Source organism: Rhea pennata, chromosome 19, assembly GCF_028389875.1.
Source record: "Rhea pennata isolate bPtePen1 chromosome 19, bPtePen1.pri, whole genome shotgun sequence".
Lineage (NCBI taxonomy): Eukaryota > Metazoa > Chordata > Aves > Rheiformes > Rheidae > Rhea > Rhea pennata.
Window position 1 is genome coordinate 3,867,212 of NC_084681.1, and position 16,122 is coordinate 3,883,333.

The 16,122-nt window shown below is 41.4% G+C and overlaps 1 protein-coding gene across 1 annotated transcript in view; it reads left to right on the forward strand.

Annotated features, from left to right (window-relative positions):
* CACNG4 (calcium voltage-gated channel auxiliary subunit gamma 4) overlaps positions 1-15,390 on the forward strand; it is a 40,444-nt gene extending 25,054 nt beyond the window's left edge. The window contains exons 2-4 of the mRNA XM_062591766.1: positions 7,337-7,420; positions 13,364-13,504; positions 14,787-15,390. Of these exons, the coding sequence (XP_062447750.1) occupies positions 7,337-7,420; positions 13,364-13,504; positions 14,787-15,325 (764 nt within the window). The 3' untranslated portion in view covers positions 15,326-15,390. The remainder of the gene's footprint in view (positions 1-7,336; positions 7,421-13,363; positions 13,505-14,786) is intronic.
* Positions 15,391-16,122: the final 732 nt, after the last annotated feature.

The following is a 16,122-nucleotide window of genomic DNA, read 5'->3' on the forward strand; positions in this document are numbered from 1 at the left end:
AACGTAGCAGGAAGGTGTTTTGTATCGCAAACCTTTAAAGAGGAGCAAGATGGAACAGGAGTCAAAAGTGGCCGATAATTATTCACTTGGCATCAAGGGGACGGATGAAAAGCATGAAGCAGCCAAGGGTCTGTAGGCAGTGCAGGGAGAGGACCGGAGAAGGAGGACATTCTTGTCGCGGCAGAAGATGAGAAAATAAGAGACTTGAGGAGTTTTACTTTACCCACCAGATAATTGAAAATAGATCAAAAGAAGAACCCAAAGGGTTTCTGAGAGCTGACAGTTCCTGAAGTAGAAAGTGGGGCAAATTTCATACATTTCAACTTTTTAAAATAAGGATTTTTTTTTTTTTGGTCCAGGAAGTAGAGAGAGAGAGCAAACAAAGGGAGAAGACCAGATGCTGGTATCACTGTGACGGGGTGAGACCCAAATTTGAACCCACACAACTGAGATCAGAGCCTGGCCATTAGCTCTTCTCTTTTAAAGTAAGCAGTTGTGTCCCTTCCTATTAGAAATAAGAGACTTCTCCAAGTAATGGAATGAAAGACAGAGGAAGAAAGGAAGGACTTTTATGAGGATAAATACAGGGTTATCTTTCCTCTGTCTTGGCATCTGTAGAGAAGGATGACCAAGATTCAGAATAAAATCCTTTTAACGAGTCCGCTGAGTTGAATTTGTTGTAGTGTAAATATGACGTGCACAGCTACCGCTGGTCAGCTCACTCACGGTACCTTGCTAGCTCACAGTCACGGGACTGTACTCCTTCTCTTCCCACATCTTAAGTGTTTCCTGAAAACAAGGCCTATCCTGGCAAGAGTATGACAATAACCCCATGCACGAGCAGTGCCCTTCCTCAAACTGACTCTCAGCATGAAACAAAAATATGAGCGTATCTGTCATATGGACAAAAATTCGCCTGTCAGGACTCAAGGGGTGTCAGACAGCATCTGTCTCAGCAGTGACTTCCAAAAACAATCTATACGGTGAAGTTTCAAGCTTCACAAAGATCTCACAACAGCCAAACTGCTCTCAAAGCCAGACACCCAATAAATGTGTACTTAACCTCCCGAGGTTTCTTGCTCTGCTGGCTCCACTCGCCTTGACAATGAAGGCAGCGTTACAGCAGCAATGCGGGGTAGCAAATTCACACGCGGTGTGTTTTATGCACTGCCTGCATCCAATAGTGCATGATTTCCTTCATAATGACACCATTAGAGATCTTCTAGGAGAGGCTCACAGGATCTGTGCTTGTCTGAGTAACTTAAGTACAGGTCTATGAAATTCTCACCAGGAGAGAAATAATCGAACTCGGGACAAATTAATGTAGAAAGTGCTAAATTAAAGAAAAAAATCTAATTCTCTTCCCCGTGGTCTGAGTGGAGCGTTCAATACATACCACCCTGCCCTTGACCATCAGCACCATACAGCAAATCTTGGAAGTAAAAGAAGTCATGGATGGTAGGTACATCACCCATTCCCCTTTTCAAACATTATTTTATGACAAGAAGAATGAAGGGGAAAAAGGTTAATTTAGTGGCTCCATTTGCCATTGTGTCAATCTACTGAGACAGCGTAGTTTTACTGGTTAAAAAAAAAAAACAAAGTAAAGAACACAATGCATAGAAGGACTCTCCACTGTGAATTTTGTGGACAGAAACATTTTTTGGCATGTCTGATTTCCTTTGCTCACTATAGCTCAAATCACACTGCAAAAGCTTTCAGAACTTGTCAGCAGAGAATTCTTCCTAAGGAAAAAAAATATATAACTGTTTCTCTGCTCCCCCAACAGTGTCCAGGTCTGACACACTCTCATTCACTATAAATAGAGATTCTTCACTTTTGTCAAAGGGAAATGCAAAACTCTGCCATTAAGGAAATTCAGTCCACATATGGATTTGGTTAGATGCCCACCATGTTCAGCCAACTTCTGTTAAAAACAGCCCTTCTCTGAACGCAACGCTTCTCTGGTTGTCCGTGATGTTATCCATCAATCAACCTTCTCAGTGCTGATAAATTCAGCAAAGTTGTCATTTAAACATTCAGACATTCAAGTGTTAGCAACAAATCGTGCTATGCTTTGCTGCAGAACTAAAGCACAGAATTGAGTAACCGAATAGATGCAGCACACAGAAACAGAGGGGTAACTCTCCCGTTTCCTTACCAATTGCCTTATTTTTAATATATTGTCACCTCCTTACAACTTGTATCTCTTATATCTGGACACACTTGCTGTAAAATGACCTTTAAAATCCATTCTTTATACATCTTAAAATCTTCCAAGAAGACCCACGTTTGCCAAAGAGAAATCAGCTGGTCAGCATGATTTTAGGCTGGAACATTCTTCTGTGTATTTACCTGCCTGCAGGTATGTAGTGTAGCCATGAGAGCGCTTCTGAAGCTGACATTCATAGCACCCATTCCATGCACATACGCCCCTACAGAGAAAACCTTGCTTAACTCTATAAATAGTGTGCGCGTGTATGCACTAAGTATCTTAGCTGTTCAGTGCAAGAATGTGTTGTGTTGGCAGGGGATCCAAGGAGGTAGCAAATGTTTAGCATCCGGTGAGGAAACAAGAAGGGCTTCTCAAACAAGTTACAAAACTGGTGTTTTGCTGTGTAGTCTTACCAGTAAGGGCAGGGAAGAAGGCTGGTAGGTGAAACAGTTAAGCAAGCAGTAGCTCTGCAGAAGCTGTTGATGGGGAATGAGGGAGACCAGCTAGAACTATCTATTCTCATGTGTCTCCCACTGCTATCAAATATCGCCTTCTGTAAGCTCATGCTCAGAGCAGAGAGACAAAAATTGCTATTGACAGAAGTACCCCGCAGACAAGGTCCTCTGCTGCAAACCTGCTAGCATCTTGCATGGTGGAAACCTATTTTAAATGACAACAGAACACTAATGTTGCAGAAAGATCTTGTTGTATGTAGTTTACAGTATTATGGGGAGGGGGAAGGAAACAAAAGTAAAGCTTGCGTTGACAAATATCATCAAACATTGAAGAGCTCTTATCTTCCAGTGTTAAAAACATTTGTGAAAACACTTCCAGTGCATCAGGGAATGTTGTCACTGATAAATACTAACCATGGGCAATAGCTATTTGAAAGAAATGGCCTGATGGACTGGCCAGTGATGATATACTTGTGTAATGCATGGTCATAAACAGGGTTAAGCAGAACTTGCATCTACAGCATTATCCACCATTCTAACTGGTCACAAAATATAGCCACAGTGAATAACCCTGCCAGGGGCACAGGTATGATTACTAACGGATTATCTGAGCAAAAGCAAGGAGGTAATATGTCACCAGAAGCTGGGATCACTAATTTGATTTACTGTTGAAAACTCCATGTTCTTTGAGAACTCAACCCCAAAACCAAAATTTAATTTTGACTTAGGCACTACATTCCTCCCCTTACCACATTATCTGAGTATGTCACACTCTAATTATAGTTATCTGAACAACACTTAGTGAGGTTAGGCAGTGCTAACCTTGTAGGTGACAAGTTTAAAAACAAACAGAGGAAAGCATAGACTTAGCAAACCATTTTTAGTTTCTCAGTACCAACTAAGCGCATGATAAACAATAGAACAGTTTATTTTCTCACAATATCAAGACCACGTTAGCAAATTTGCTTCTTCATTATCACTAACCCAAATCCTGAAGTCTTTGCTCAAAATTCAAAATGAAATTATTATTATGGGGAAAATGCATTATAGTATTTGCATTTCTAAAGATGTTTAAAACATATAAGTAATCATTCAAAAAAAGGAGTAGTACTTATGGCATCTCATTGGGATATTAGATCTTACTCTCATGAGGTATCCAGAAGTGCTTTTCAATATTTTATTATCTGTTAGGCAGTGATTGCAGTTTATTTATCTATCTCTAGTGGATACAAAGTAGAAGTTAAATATTCCATCTTCCTCTGCGAACTGTATAAGGGACTATCCCCATACTCAAACAAACAAAAAAAAAACTCTCTTCCACATCATGTCCTGCTGGGTCCATGGGTACCTTTACTGAGTGTGGAACAGTAGCACATTTGTACACAGCCTGAAGCTTTTCAGAAGAGCTTTAAGGACTCAGGCCTTGGGCAGATCCTGGAGAATATTTGTTACTGAATTCTAATATGAGTCATTCCCTTTTCTGTCACCTCCTGTATCTCATAGCTTTTATCTCTTTTCTGTTACTTTGCATGCTAGGGCATGGAGCTGGGTATTTAACCAAATCTCTGTTTTGTTTTGGTTTGCTGTTAGGCTAGTAAGCAAAAGGATGCTTTCAAAGCTGAGCACTGCTTCAGTAGCTTCCAGTCTAGGTATTTTTTCATTTTACCCAAATCTGAGTTTCAAAGTTCATCACTATGAAGAAAGGTGTGTGCTAAACTTCTCAGTAAAACTTTATTTCTGATACATTGTGCATTGAAAGGGTCCTCAGCCCAGTAGATCACTAGAGCTCTTGATAGCAACTTCAAACCTTGCTGATATTTTAATAAGCTGCCACTGAGTTACATGGCACTTATTAAGTTTATGAAAGAAAATTAGCCAGTCTATTGTTGTTATTAGCTATCAAATTCCATACACTAGAGATGACCCTGAACCACAGTCAAAATATTTGGAAGAAAATTTTGTATTCCCAGCCTTTGATACAAGTCCACATTTCACAACCGTTTGCTATCTCTGTAAAAAGTTGGCCAGACTGATCACTCTCAATGCCCCTAAAAAATGGAAACAGAATGGGAGTCTTGAACTTCTCTCAAATGTTCAGATGGGGCTATTTCTAATTATCCTCTTTTTTTTCAAATCTGCTAGACTTGATATAGCATACTTTCATGTGAAAGGCTCCAGGTAAAAAGAACCTGGAAATTAAGGTCTTTAGACATAAAACAGGAAAAGCCCAGACTCTGCTAACACAGTCCAATATTGTCCTGCTGATCTGTTCAGTCCTCCAGTGGAAGGACTCCTGGCTTCATGGCCTCATCAGAAGAAAAAGTTTTGCTAAGGGGCCCACTTCATTCAGGAATCTAATAACACAGGGTTAATTTACAGAAACCAAAACCATCCATTGACCCATCAGTACTGCAAACACAAGTGGCTCGGGGAACATTTCAGCCTTGCACTTCTCATCTCTTAATTGATTTCCTAGAAGTGGGACATTTATTTGGGCTCTCGTCCATGCCTGTGCTCTGGTATCTAATAATCTGCAAGTCCGCAAGGCAGTTCTAGGTGGAGAGTCCTCTTGCCTTTATGCAATTGTATGTTTTCTTGAAACTTGTGAGACCTCACTTATCTGTTATTCTTCTATTTTTCGATCAAATTATCATAAAATCAGCCAACTACTTTAAATGTTACTGGAGAAGGACATACAGACTGACAGCCTGCCTATATTCACAGAAGCATAGTGTCATTGAAAAGCCTATTTCCACAAGAAATTAGGTTAAGAAAACTATTTAGATTTTTCTTTAATGATTAGGAGGAAAAAATCATACTCTGAATATAGTTCTAAACTGGCATACCCCAATGAAGAGCTCCACAGAAATGACCACTCCAGTCTCAGAGGCCCAGTTATGCTGGGACAGATTTGCTTTCACTGTGTGAACTGCTATAAAAATAAGCACTGGAATCCTTAAAAATCTGCATTTTGGATTGCCTTGAGGAAGAGCCAAAAGGAACAACAAAGCAGCTGATGGCAAACAAAGGGCTGCGGGGGCAAACATGCTTAGCGGCATCAGTTCCCAGCTTAAGTGCTCTTTTCTGCCTTGCAGACAGTACAGGTGTGTCATTTCCACATGCTACAAGAGCCACTTGCTTGTTTTTCACAGTCCTTGAAATGCTGTGCAGAGAGAGCCTGAGCTGTTATCATAATTAGAGTAGATACATCATTTACTGTAAGAATTAAATGCACTGTAGTAACAGACCTGTAGTTGACACTTACTGGGTGAAATTGAAATCTTCTGGATTAGGAATGCTTCTGAGAAAATCTTTGTAATCATCGGTAATAGATAGTAAAATAAATCCACAGCTATATCCTACAGACTGCAGCTGTGCTTCTGTTAAAGTAGTATTAACTGATGATTTTTAAATCCTTCTGTCAGCTAGAACTGTAAGCACCAAATACTCCTGTGCAGAAGAGAGCTCATTCTGGGTGATATATGTTCCTGAGCATGAAAGCACTGGTTAATGAATAATGAAAGCACCAAGGCAGACTCACACCTCAGGGCTTTGCTCCCACAGTAAGCTCTCTCAGGAAGAATCCTTGTGTCCCCATGTAGTTTGCTGTGCAACAGTGGTCTCAGCTATCACATTGCAGCTAAGACCAGATGTGGCTATGTATAATCATGATATAAAATAATACAAAATACTAATGTAAGCCTATACCTAGATGGACAATGTGCTGAACCTCAAATTTTTTAGTCAGGTGAAGGTCTCATCCTATTCTAGTGTCACCCATTCAGGTATAGATAGCATTCAGCTTCCTGAACATTGTCATGTTCAGCTTCGATACCACAGAAACTGAACAAAAAGAGGAGGTGAAAAGGAAGAATTGCAGCGAGATGCAAGATTGAATAGAGAGAAAGATGTAGCAGTGGAGAAGGTGGAAGCTGCCTAATGAGAAATGCACTGCTTCTGTAAGGGTACCAATGTGTCCAGGCTGGCACCCAGGCTTTGCTCACACCCTGACTTACTGCACAGGCGTCTGGCTAACTGAACAAACATGCCCATCAAAAACTGAACCAGCCTTGAGGGGAACATACGGGTTTAAATTACAGGAAGAACATATTTATGGACTTGTTTTCCAAGCCTGTAGAGTAATTGAAGAAGCCTCAAACAGCACAATGTTCACCAGCTCTAATAAAGAAACCCAACACTTCACTGGGAATAAGAAAGGAGGGATGTTAAGCACTATATAGTTACTCAGGTTTACCGTAGTAACATCCAGGAGCCCCAGCCATGGAGCAGAAACCCATAGCAACAGTCACTGTAGGAACAAAAAGCAGCTTTGCAAACTCAATATCCTTGTGAGATAAGCACAACACCGATAAAGTAAAGCGCAGAGAAGTAAAAAAATGAAGACAATGGTATTAGTGGCACTGTTAAGAAGAAGAACCCAGGAGTCCTGGCTCTCCCTTCCTAGGGAGAGGCTTCAGTCCAAACTGCCTAAGATTCATGGCCTAAGAAGTGGTTTCTTGATGGCGTAGGGAAATTGGTGACCAACCCCACAGGAGAATAATTTACTTATACAACCTGGGAGGAAAAGGAAAGGAAGGAGAGCTAGCAAAAGCTCATTTACTTGGTTCTGTTATGTATGTATTATGTTTGCTTTGTTTTCATTTAGGAATCTACAAAGGACATTGCTTCCGAATCAACCATTTCCCTGAAGACAATGACTATGATCATGACAGCTCAGAATACCTTCTCCGTAAGTTGAAAAGTAATACATAACGCACAGGCTTAACAGAGGTAGATGGAGAGACTTTCCTGGATATCTCTTCTGTAAAAGCAAACCCAAATTTTACTCATTGTAAGAGATTAGCCCAAACTGGGTGCAAAGAGCAGTGATTATATATATCCAGTTCGGACTGCAGACAACACAAGCCATGACCCCTCCTTCAGCCAGGGGGAACTCGCACAATTCTGGTGCCCATTCTCTAAAACATATATGGAAATTTTTCAAAAAGAAACCTACAGCTATTATTCCCAGATCATAGAGAATATTTTGCAGAGAGAATATTTATCTGATTAATGTATCAAAAAGGAGTGTGAGGAGTGAGTTAATAACAGACAGCTTAAATTTCTAGGAGAGTGCATCAAGAAACCTTCTAGTCCAATCCCCTCCTCCACGGCTGTGTCAGCTATCCTTGTCACCTCTGAGAGATATTTATCTGGTCCAAGAATAGAGACTCCCAGCACTAACCAGCCCCTTAGGAAGCTTTTTGTAATGCTTAAATCCAACCTTTAGGCTATTTAAATCTATTACTTCTTGTCCTATCCACTATGGCCACAATGGACAAATTATGCCTTCTTTGCAGAGCCTCTTATGCCTCCTAAAAAGGTTGTATCATGTTCTCTCTTCTCCCTTTTCCTGTACGGGCCAGGCATAGCCATGTCTTCCCCAAATACATGAATCATAGAATCACAGAATCGGTAAGGTTGGAAGGGACCTCTGGAGATCATCTAGTCCAACGCCCCTGCTCAGCTAGGGTCAAAATGCTCTAAGTTTCTGCTGGCAGCGCAGCTAACCACCTGCTGGTGCTTGCAATAGTGGAAGTAAAAATGTACAGTGGGTACTGTTGTTCTCACCATTTTTTTCCATCACACCCTGCTTCAGCTGAGGCTAAGCAAAGTGATGCCCTCCCACCAAGAAAGCAGCACATTCCTGCTTACTGAAATAATCTATACTCGCTGCTGCACCTTATAATGCACACTAATCCACCAAGGCTGCTAAAACCCTGTGGAGATTAGTGATGATTGCTATTTTAAGGGGAAACTATGGACAAAATTAGAAGCTTTGGTCATCTTCCTCCAAGAGGGATCTGAAGTGCATCACTTTGGAGGAGAAACAAGCCTCATCTTTTGCAGCTCCTGAGCTACTTCCATATGCAGTGAAATTACTGCATTTGGGGAAGGAAGCTGAGATTTCTGCAGGTAACAAGGTTTCAGCATGAATGTGGGCTGTGGTTTCCCCTGCACGGACAGTCAGTCATAGCTGCTCTGCAGAGGTGTGTCAGATCTCACATAAGCAATGTCAGCTGCCAACCTGAACCTTCCGATAAGGGTGATTGTTTCTTTTTCCTCTCGTTGACTATTCATTCAGTTCATACAAAGTCTTGGAACTTGAGTGTAAAACCTCATGAATCCTGCAAAATTTGAGTTAGATTTCCCCTTCCACGTTGGATTCCTTACCTGCTTGTTTCTTTTGTACAAAAGAGCTGACCACTGAAGCTAAAAGAAATGTTCTTTACAAGGGAAAGAAACTGCTGTTCACAAGGTGTTTGGAAAGCTTCAGGGAGCAATGAATGAGGCTGCTGGCTCATGTATTTGGCAAATCAAAATGCTCTTTAATTATGCTCCTATTAATTACCTGAAAAAACACTTAGAAAACCACTCTGTCCTTCTGCTCATTTCTGCGAAACAGCTTCTGTTTGCTAAGACAGAAAGAAAAAAAAAATCTCTTAGGTACAGTTACCAGAAAACCTAGATTTCTTTTCATCCTTACTCTTGTCAATTTAGATCAGTCATCGTGCTTGTGTGACATGATTTCGGTGCTCAGGCTAAGGCAAAATAGCAGAGTGTGAGCACAATTGCATTTATCTTTCATGCAAAGCCTTCGAACTGATGTTAAATTGATACCACATCACCTTTAGGAAAGAAATATCATTAGTGAAAGGACTGCAAATGAAAGAGCAATTAAGCAGGATCTTGATAAAAGTGTAGCATGTCTTCTTTATTTGGCGAAAAGGGAGAATAGGGAAAAATAGTGTACAGCGCCTCCGTAAGACAAGAGATTTGTGTCAGCTAAGTGCCGGGGGTAAATTGTTTGTAAGTATACTTGTGACTAAGGATCCTAAACCCTGTTTTCAAAAGTGACTAAATCCAGATCAAAAAAATAAGTTGGTCCAAGCCTTTACTAATTCTGCAAAATCAGAATTCAGCTGCTCCTCACCACAAAGGATAGCTTATCCTCTCATAGTCTGTATAGAAAACAGGACTCTCCTTCTTTAACTTTTACAAGAAAAAGCACAGTTCTACTTAAAATGCATGCAGCTGACAGTAGAGATTACTGAAATGTTATGTCTCTAACTCCAGCAGTAAAGAGCTCATACACATCTGTAACAGGAACTGAATGATTGTCTAGCTAGACACAAACACTGAATGTTTTCAATCTGTTTAAAAGGAGATCTGAGACGTTGCTCCCCATTTTTGCCCTCTCTGCAACACCTTGGCAATCTGCTGTCTCTATCATCTATCATGCTTTTTATCCATTTCTTGGCACAAGTCTTTTGAAAGGATGTGTTGGGGTAGCCTTTATCATTTTTCATCTAAGTCAGGTAAAGGGAAAGCTTGTAGTTTCTGTGCAGGCAGATTCTGAACTGCGTAGGTGAGGACACCACACAGCTACATTTTGTGTATATTGTGCTCCTGTTAAGAGGAGCATTTTCAACATTTCAGCCTGCTCCACAATTACCAATCTAATATGGACATCAGCTAAATGTAAACGTTACAGAGTGTTAGCAGAATGAAGCCCTGGTTCAAACCCTAGTGAAATCAGTGAAAAAATGATTTTAGGCAAGAGTTCCCATTTGTCATTCAGGCTCCTTCCTGGAAAACCAAACGAATGACTGCCACAGTGACTACTAATATGTGCAAAGAAGCTTAAACAAGACCCCTCCTATTCAATCTTCTCCAATGACAACACACTCCACTCCGTGTGTGTCTTTTAAAAAAAAATCCCCTTCACATGCCTGCACTGAGCCGCAGCAAGGGGCAGAGCTATAACCATCCCGCAGGCTGCATGCACAGAAAGCCGTTCCAGTCCGGGGGCTGACACCTACCTCCCCTGCACACACACGGCGTGATGCAGGGTCTCCTCTCTCTCACATTTCTGCAACCATACGGAAATCGAGCTGTCCCTATTCAGCACCGCATCGAAGCGTGTGCATATCTCCCTTTGCGGTAAATAAGATTTAAGCGGCTCTTATTGCCGTTGCTCACTCAGGGCCCTATGAGTTACGTGAGGACATTGGGGGGGTCTGTTGCAGCACAGAAGTACAGAGGGCCCCTGGCTTCATACGCATTTCTAGAGTTCTGTGCAGCTCTTCCCAGTGCTCCGTAGCAGCCGTGGTTTAAAAGCCAAGCCCGTACACTCTGCTTACCTTCTGCCTTTCAGAGGAGAATAAAAGCCAGCACAGAAAGCTGGAGCGCTCAGCCCCGTGGGGAGGAGCAGCACAACACGCTGCAGTTTCTTCACGGAAGGAGGTGTCAGAACAGATCATGGTGCACAACAGCCTATGCAAACAGAAAGGACAGTAAACAAGAAAAGAAGTAGGGGAGAAAGCAGAAACCAGAGTCCCTTAATATTTTTTGATATGCTGTCATTTTATTACCAGTATCAGGAGACATATGTAAATTCTTCACGTTATGTATGAGCTTCCTTTTCAGAACTAAAAGTACATATTTTAGGAAAAAGCCTCCTACTGTTGTATAGTAAGACAATATCGTATGTTTTATCCGTCTTTACATTAATTACCTAATAAAGAAAAATTATCTCTGGAGCTTTTTACTAGAACAATCCAAACTGTGTATTTGACATGTCTAGCAAGTTCCTTCTAATAATATCACCAAAGCATTTTAGAAAAACTTTTTAATTTAATTGAAACCATTATAAACAGCATGAATAAAAACCAAAAAGCAGGGAAGGCTAGGCCACTCTAGTTTTTGAGCCTGTGCTGTTTTTTTCAGGTCACTAATAAGCAGCCAGTGATTTGGGGTGTCTTAGTGTCTGAGTGCACAAATATAATATCCTCAGAGTGGAAGGCTGAATCTTTTTCTAAAAATTGTCTCTAAAAACTGACCCAAGAGTCGAGGCACCATTACCTCTTAGCACTCGTGCTGGGTTATACCCAGGACAACAGAATGCACTCTCAGCATTCGCCCTGCTTTGATTAGTAACCTTACACCCTCGTTACTTGGATTTGCCAATTACTGCAAGACACTACCTGAATAGTAATGCACCAGATTGTTTAAATCGATTTTAGAGCTGCTTAGAAAATGCCCCATCTGCAAAGGGACCTGTGTAGCAAAGTTACCAGCAATGGCAGGAGACGTGCTTTTCTTGCTGTCGCAGATCAATACAAGCAAAAGCTTCCCAGCAAGGACTGTCTTTCTTTGTGTATTTACACCAGCCTGATGGGTGTAGCGCAGGTTCCTGGGGGGTTGCAGCACGCACAAGAGTAATGCTATTATTAAACGTCCACTCCTGTCCCTCTTGCAGTCAGTGGGAGCTTTGCCACCAGTTACCAAAGGAATTGGGTTGGGCTGTGGTAAATAGCCAGGTTAGAAAGTATTCACTAAACTGGGGAAACCACTGCCGTCGAAAGTAAAATGAGAAAACATCAGCTCTAACCTCCGGCCATTTCTCCGTGAGAAACAGGCACCGCTCGCTGTGCCTGTCACACAGGAAGACGGCACCCAGGAGAGACCATGCCATTAGCGGCTCTGTATCAGCAAATTGGGCCAGATGGTGGTTTTCTCCTCTCCATAAGCTTGGCCCTGGGGGTCCCCTGCCCTCCCCATGTCCTGGGGTGCTTCCCCCACCAAGGCATTGCTGGGAATGAGCTTCTGCCTCCAGCAGCCTGCAGCATCTCCAGCCCCGCTTGCCTCCCTCCCATCCACCTTCCCCCCCTCAGTTTTGGGGGAAAATCTGCATTTTATTAGTATTCTGCATTTTATCTCCCTTTCTGCAAAGAATCCTCTCCACATATATAACAGTATAACTTTATTCCTCGATATTGCTTTCAGGAACGACCAAGTTTACCCCTTTTGCTTTTACCGCACATTCTTCTCTCTTCTGCCTGTTTATTTTTCCTCCATCCTTTCATTTCTTCCTTTCCACTTCTCTTCCAGTTGCTTCTTAGTCTGTTAGTGACCCAGTTTCAAAAGCTGGCTTGAAGTAGTATTTTGAATTTTTTTCAGGGATTTTATAGTCCATGTTGACGAATGGACTGAAACATACAGAATTTTAAACGATTGCACTTAGCTGTCGGGAAACTAAACACAAACATCTGAGCTACACTTGTTAAAATGTCTTCCACAGAAATCAGGGTCTCAATATCCTTAATATTCAATGAGAGAAAAAGCATTATTAGCTGTGCTAGCAGGTAACACAAATGCTAGACTTTATAAGCTATCATTTGCTCACCTTGTGCATATCCCAATCTGCTAAAGCCATCCCCAAAATATTGCAGGGTTCAGTGTCAGCTCCTGAATTTTTCCATGCTGGTCCCTGCGCGACGACGTGTGTTACCCTCTCTTACTCAAGCTTTTTCAGAAACGTCCCATATGCGGTGGCATCTGATTGTGGCAGTAATGCCAGGCTTCCTAGGAGAAAGCACCAAAGATTTAAGCCTCTCACACGATAAGCAAGTACAGCCACAGCTGCTTTGTCCCTATCATATTTATATTACCTATTCACAGCCTTGGCTCTAAAAAAACAAGCTGTCTAGAAATGCAGAACCGGTAATAATTCTAGCAAAAGCCAAGGGTTACCTTTTGAGAATTTGCCTTGTAATCTCCACACTAGCACCTGAGGAGGCATCTGAAATGATTATTATCTGTCTTGTTTTTCTTCTTATCTCCCCTTCAGGCATTGTCCGTGCCTCCAGCGTGTTCCCCATCCTAAGCACAATATTGCTGTTGCTGGGAGGACTTTGTGTCGGAGCAGGAAGGATTTACAATAGCAAAAACAACATTATTCTCAGCGCTGGGATTCTTTTTGTTGCAGCAGGTATGTTCTTCCTGAAATTGAGTCCTTAAGAAGTGCTGCCTTTCTAAATTGAAAATGCAAAAGTGCAGCCAAGGCTTGGCAGAGAAGCAGTTCCTCCAGCAGCAAGGCTACCTGAAATTACCTATCTGGGCCACAGTAAGGCCAGGCTTTCTAAAAGCGCTTAGTGACAACTGGTGCTCGGAGCCCGTTTGAGAGCCATGGAACAAAGGTGCTACATCATGTCCCAGGCTCTTCTTCTATTTCTTGAATTTCCTTCCTACAGTTTAAAATTCTTCGATGCGTTTTTATTGCAGGTAGGCACCACTGAATCCTGTAAACAGCTTTACACTGTTGATATGTTTATGCCACCAATATGTTTGTATCCAAAGGAGGAAATCCTGTTTGCCTTACTCAGTTCTGATGAAAGCAAGCACAAGGCAAGCAAGTCATATTTAGCATTCAGACCTGATGCAAAGCTTCAAGGTTATGTTTCGCATTGAAAAGCTTGTTGGTATTTCTCTCCCTGCACTCTAACTTGGGATTTACGGCACTAGCAATGTCACACAATGAAAATTTCTTAAGATAAAAATATGTTTTTAAAGCTATAAAATAAGTAAATTCTAGAAAAGTTTTTAGCTTTCCTAGAAATAAAATTTCAGGAAGCTAAGATAGGTAACATGCAGTTTTTATACTACTTAAAGGGTATTAATAAGTGAATCAGGTGCCTCCTACATCCAGGGCTTTTTTTTTCTCTCTCCTATATGATGAGAGAAAAAATCCACCTGTGGTGTGTAAGCATGTTTTCACACTAGAAGCATCTCAGAGAGTCAGCCACATTGTTAACATCTTTCCCTGAAGCCCAGATTAAGCATGCTGCATTCAGATGAAAAATCAGCAAAGTAAAAGAGAACTTATGTTGATCAAGGTGAACAGCCATAGCCCTGAGCTCAAAATGTATTTTTATTATTATTCTGAATGTTAGAATCCCACTAACAATTTTAGCAAGTTCCCATTAGTGACTTCTTTCCTATCATGGCAACAAAGAGACAGGGACAGATCCTGTACTGCTGAATCCTTTGGGATCTTTGCAGGCAACCATGAAGCACTGTGACCATGTGGATAAGGACACTTATCTCTCTTTTCTTTTCGATAAATAAATTAAATCTTTAGCAAAAAGAAAGAATAAATAAATTGAATGACATGTCCTGGTCATAATTTTAGAACCATTCAGGTCCATAAAGTCACATAGTTTGGCTTTTGCCTTCGCAGCCACATAACAACTGATTTACGTTTCTCTCTCCAGGACTAAGTAATATCATAGGGATCATTGTCTACATATCAAGCAATGCAGGTGACCCAAGTGACAAGCGAGATGAGGACAAAAAGAACCATTACAACTACGGTTGGTCTTTTTATTTTGGAGCCTTGTCTTTTATTGTGGCTGAAACCATAGGCGTTCTGGCTGTGAACATTTATATTGAGAAGAACAAAGAGCTGCGGTTTAAGACGAAGAGGGAATTCCTTAAGACTTCTTCCAGTTCTCCTTATGCCAGGATGCCAAGTTATAGATACAGGAGACGGAGGTCCAGATCCAGTTCTCGATCTACAGAACCTTCCCCATCTAGAGACATTTCTCCAGTTGGCATGAAGATAGCAGGTACCATTCCCATGAACGAAATTTCCATGTACACTCTTTCCAGAGAGCCCTTGAAGGTTACAACTGCTGCCAGCTACAATGCAGACCAAGAAGCCAGCTTTCTGCAGGTTCATAACTTCCTTCAGAAGGAATTTAAGGAAGGACTCCATGTCAATATGGTCAACAGGAGAACGACACCTGTTTGAAATACCTTGCTTCCCTATGGTTTTTGAAGAAAATCAAAACACAATGGATCTTTCATGAAAGAGAAGGAGCAATGTTAAAATACCCTCTCACCTCTTTAATTGTGGCATGTGTTGAAGTAGCAAGTGGAGATCCTCCGGACCTACAAAAGATATTACATGCTCATAGCTTTTTTGAAGCTATTTGGAGTTTGTTTCTTTCAGTTCTTGGTGTCACAAGATGAAGGCAGTTCATGTTCCTGCACTTTTGTAGTGTGTACAATGTCTCAGTGAAACTGCGAAAGACTTACCACCAGTGTGTTTTAAAGGATTACAGAAGAATTGCTGTATGCCTTTTTTTCTAAAATCGAGATCCCATACTATAAACTTGCAAGTATAATTCATAACCAAGCCCAAGGATGAATATGAACTACTCCTCAAGTGATCCACTTTCTTTTGACACAGGAGAAGCTTTGCCTCTTGGAAAAAAGAAAAGAAAAAGAAAAGAAAAGTGTGGCTGAAAATGGCCTCTGCTACTGAAACTGTAGGGCACCCATGTTCTGAGTGTTATAGGACTCCCTGACGGGGCAGTCTTCAGGGAGTCTTCTACTTCTGCTCTTAGGCATAGCCATGCGCAGCGAGTGTAAGGCATCCCTCCAGGCAATGCAGATGAAGGGGGGGAAAGAGGGTGGGTGCACCTGAAAACATCTAGAAGGGGAAGGATGAAAGTAGGTGGGACTTGAGCATATTGCAAATATCATTTCTTGCCTAACATTTAGAAAACTTGAATTCTCATTACGACTAGCCCTAGTGCCTGATCC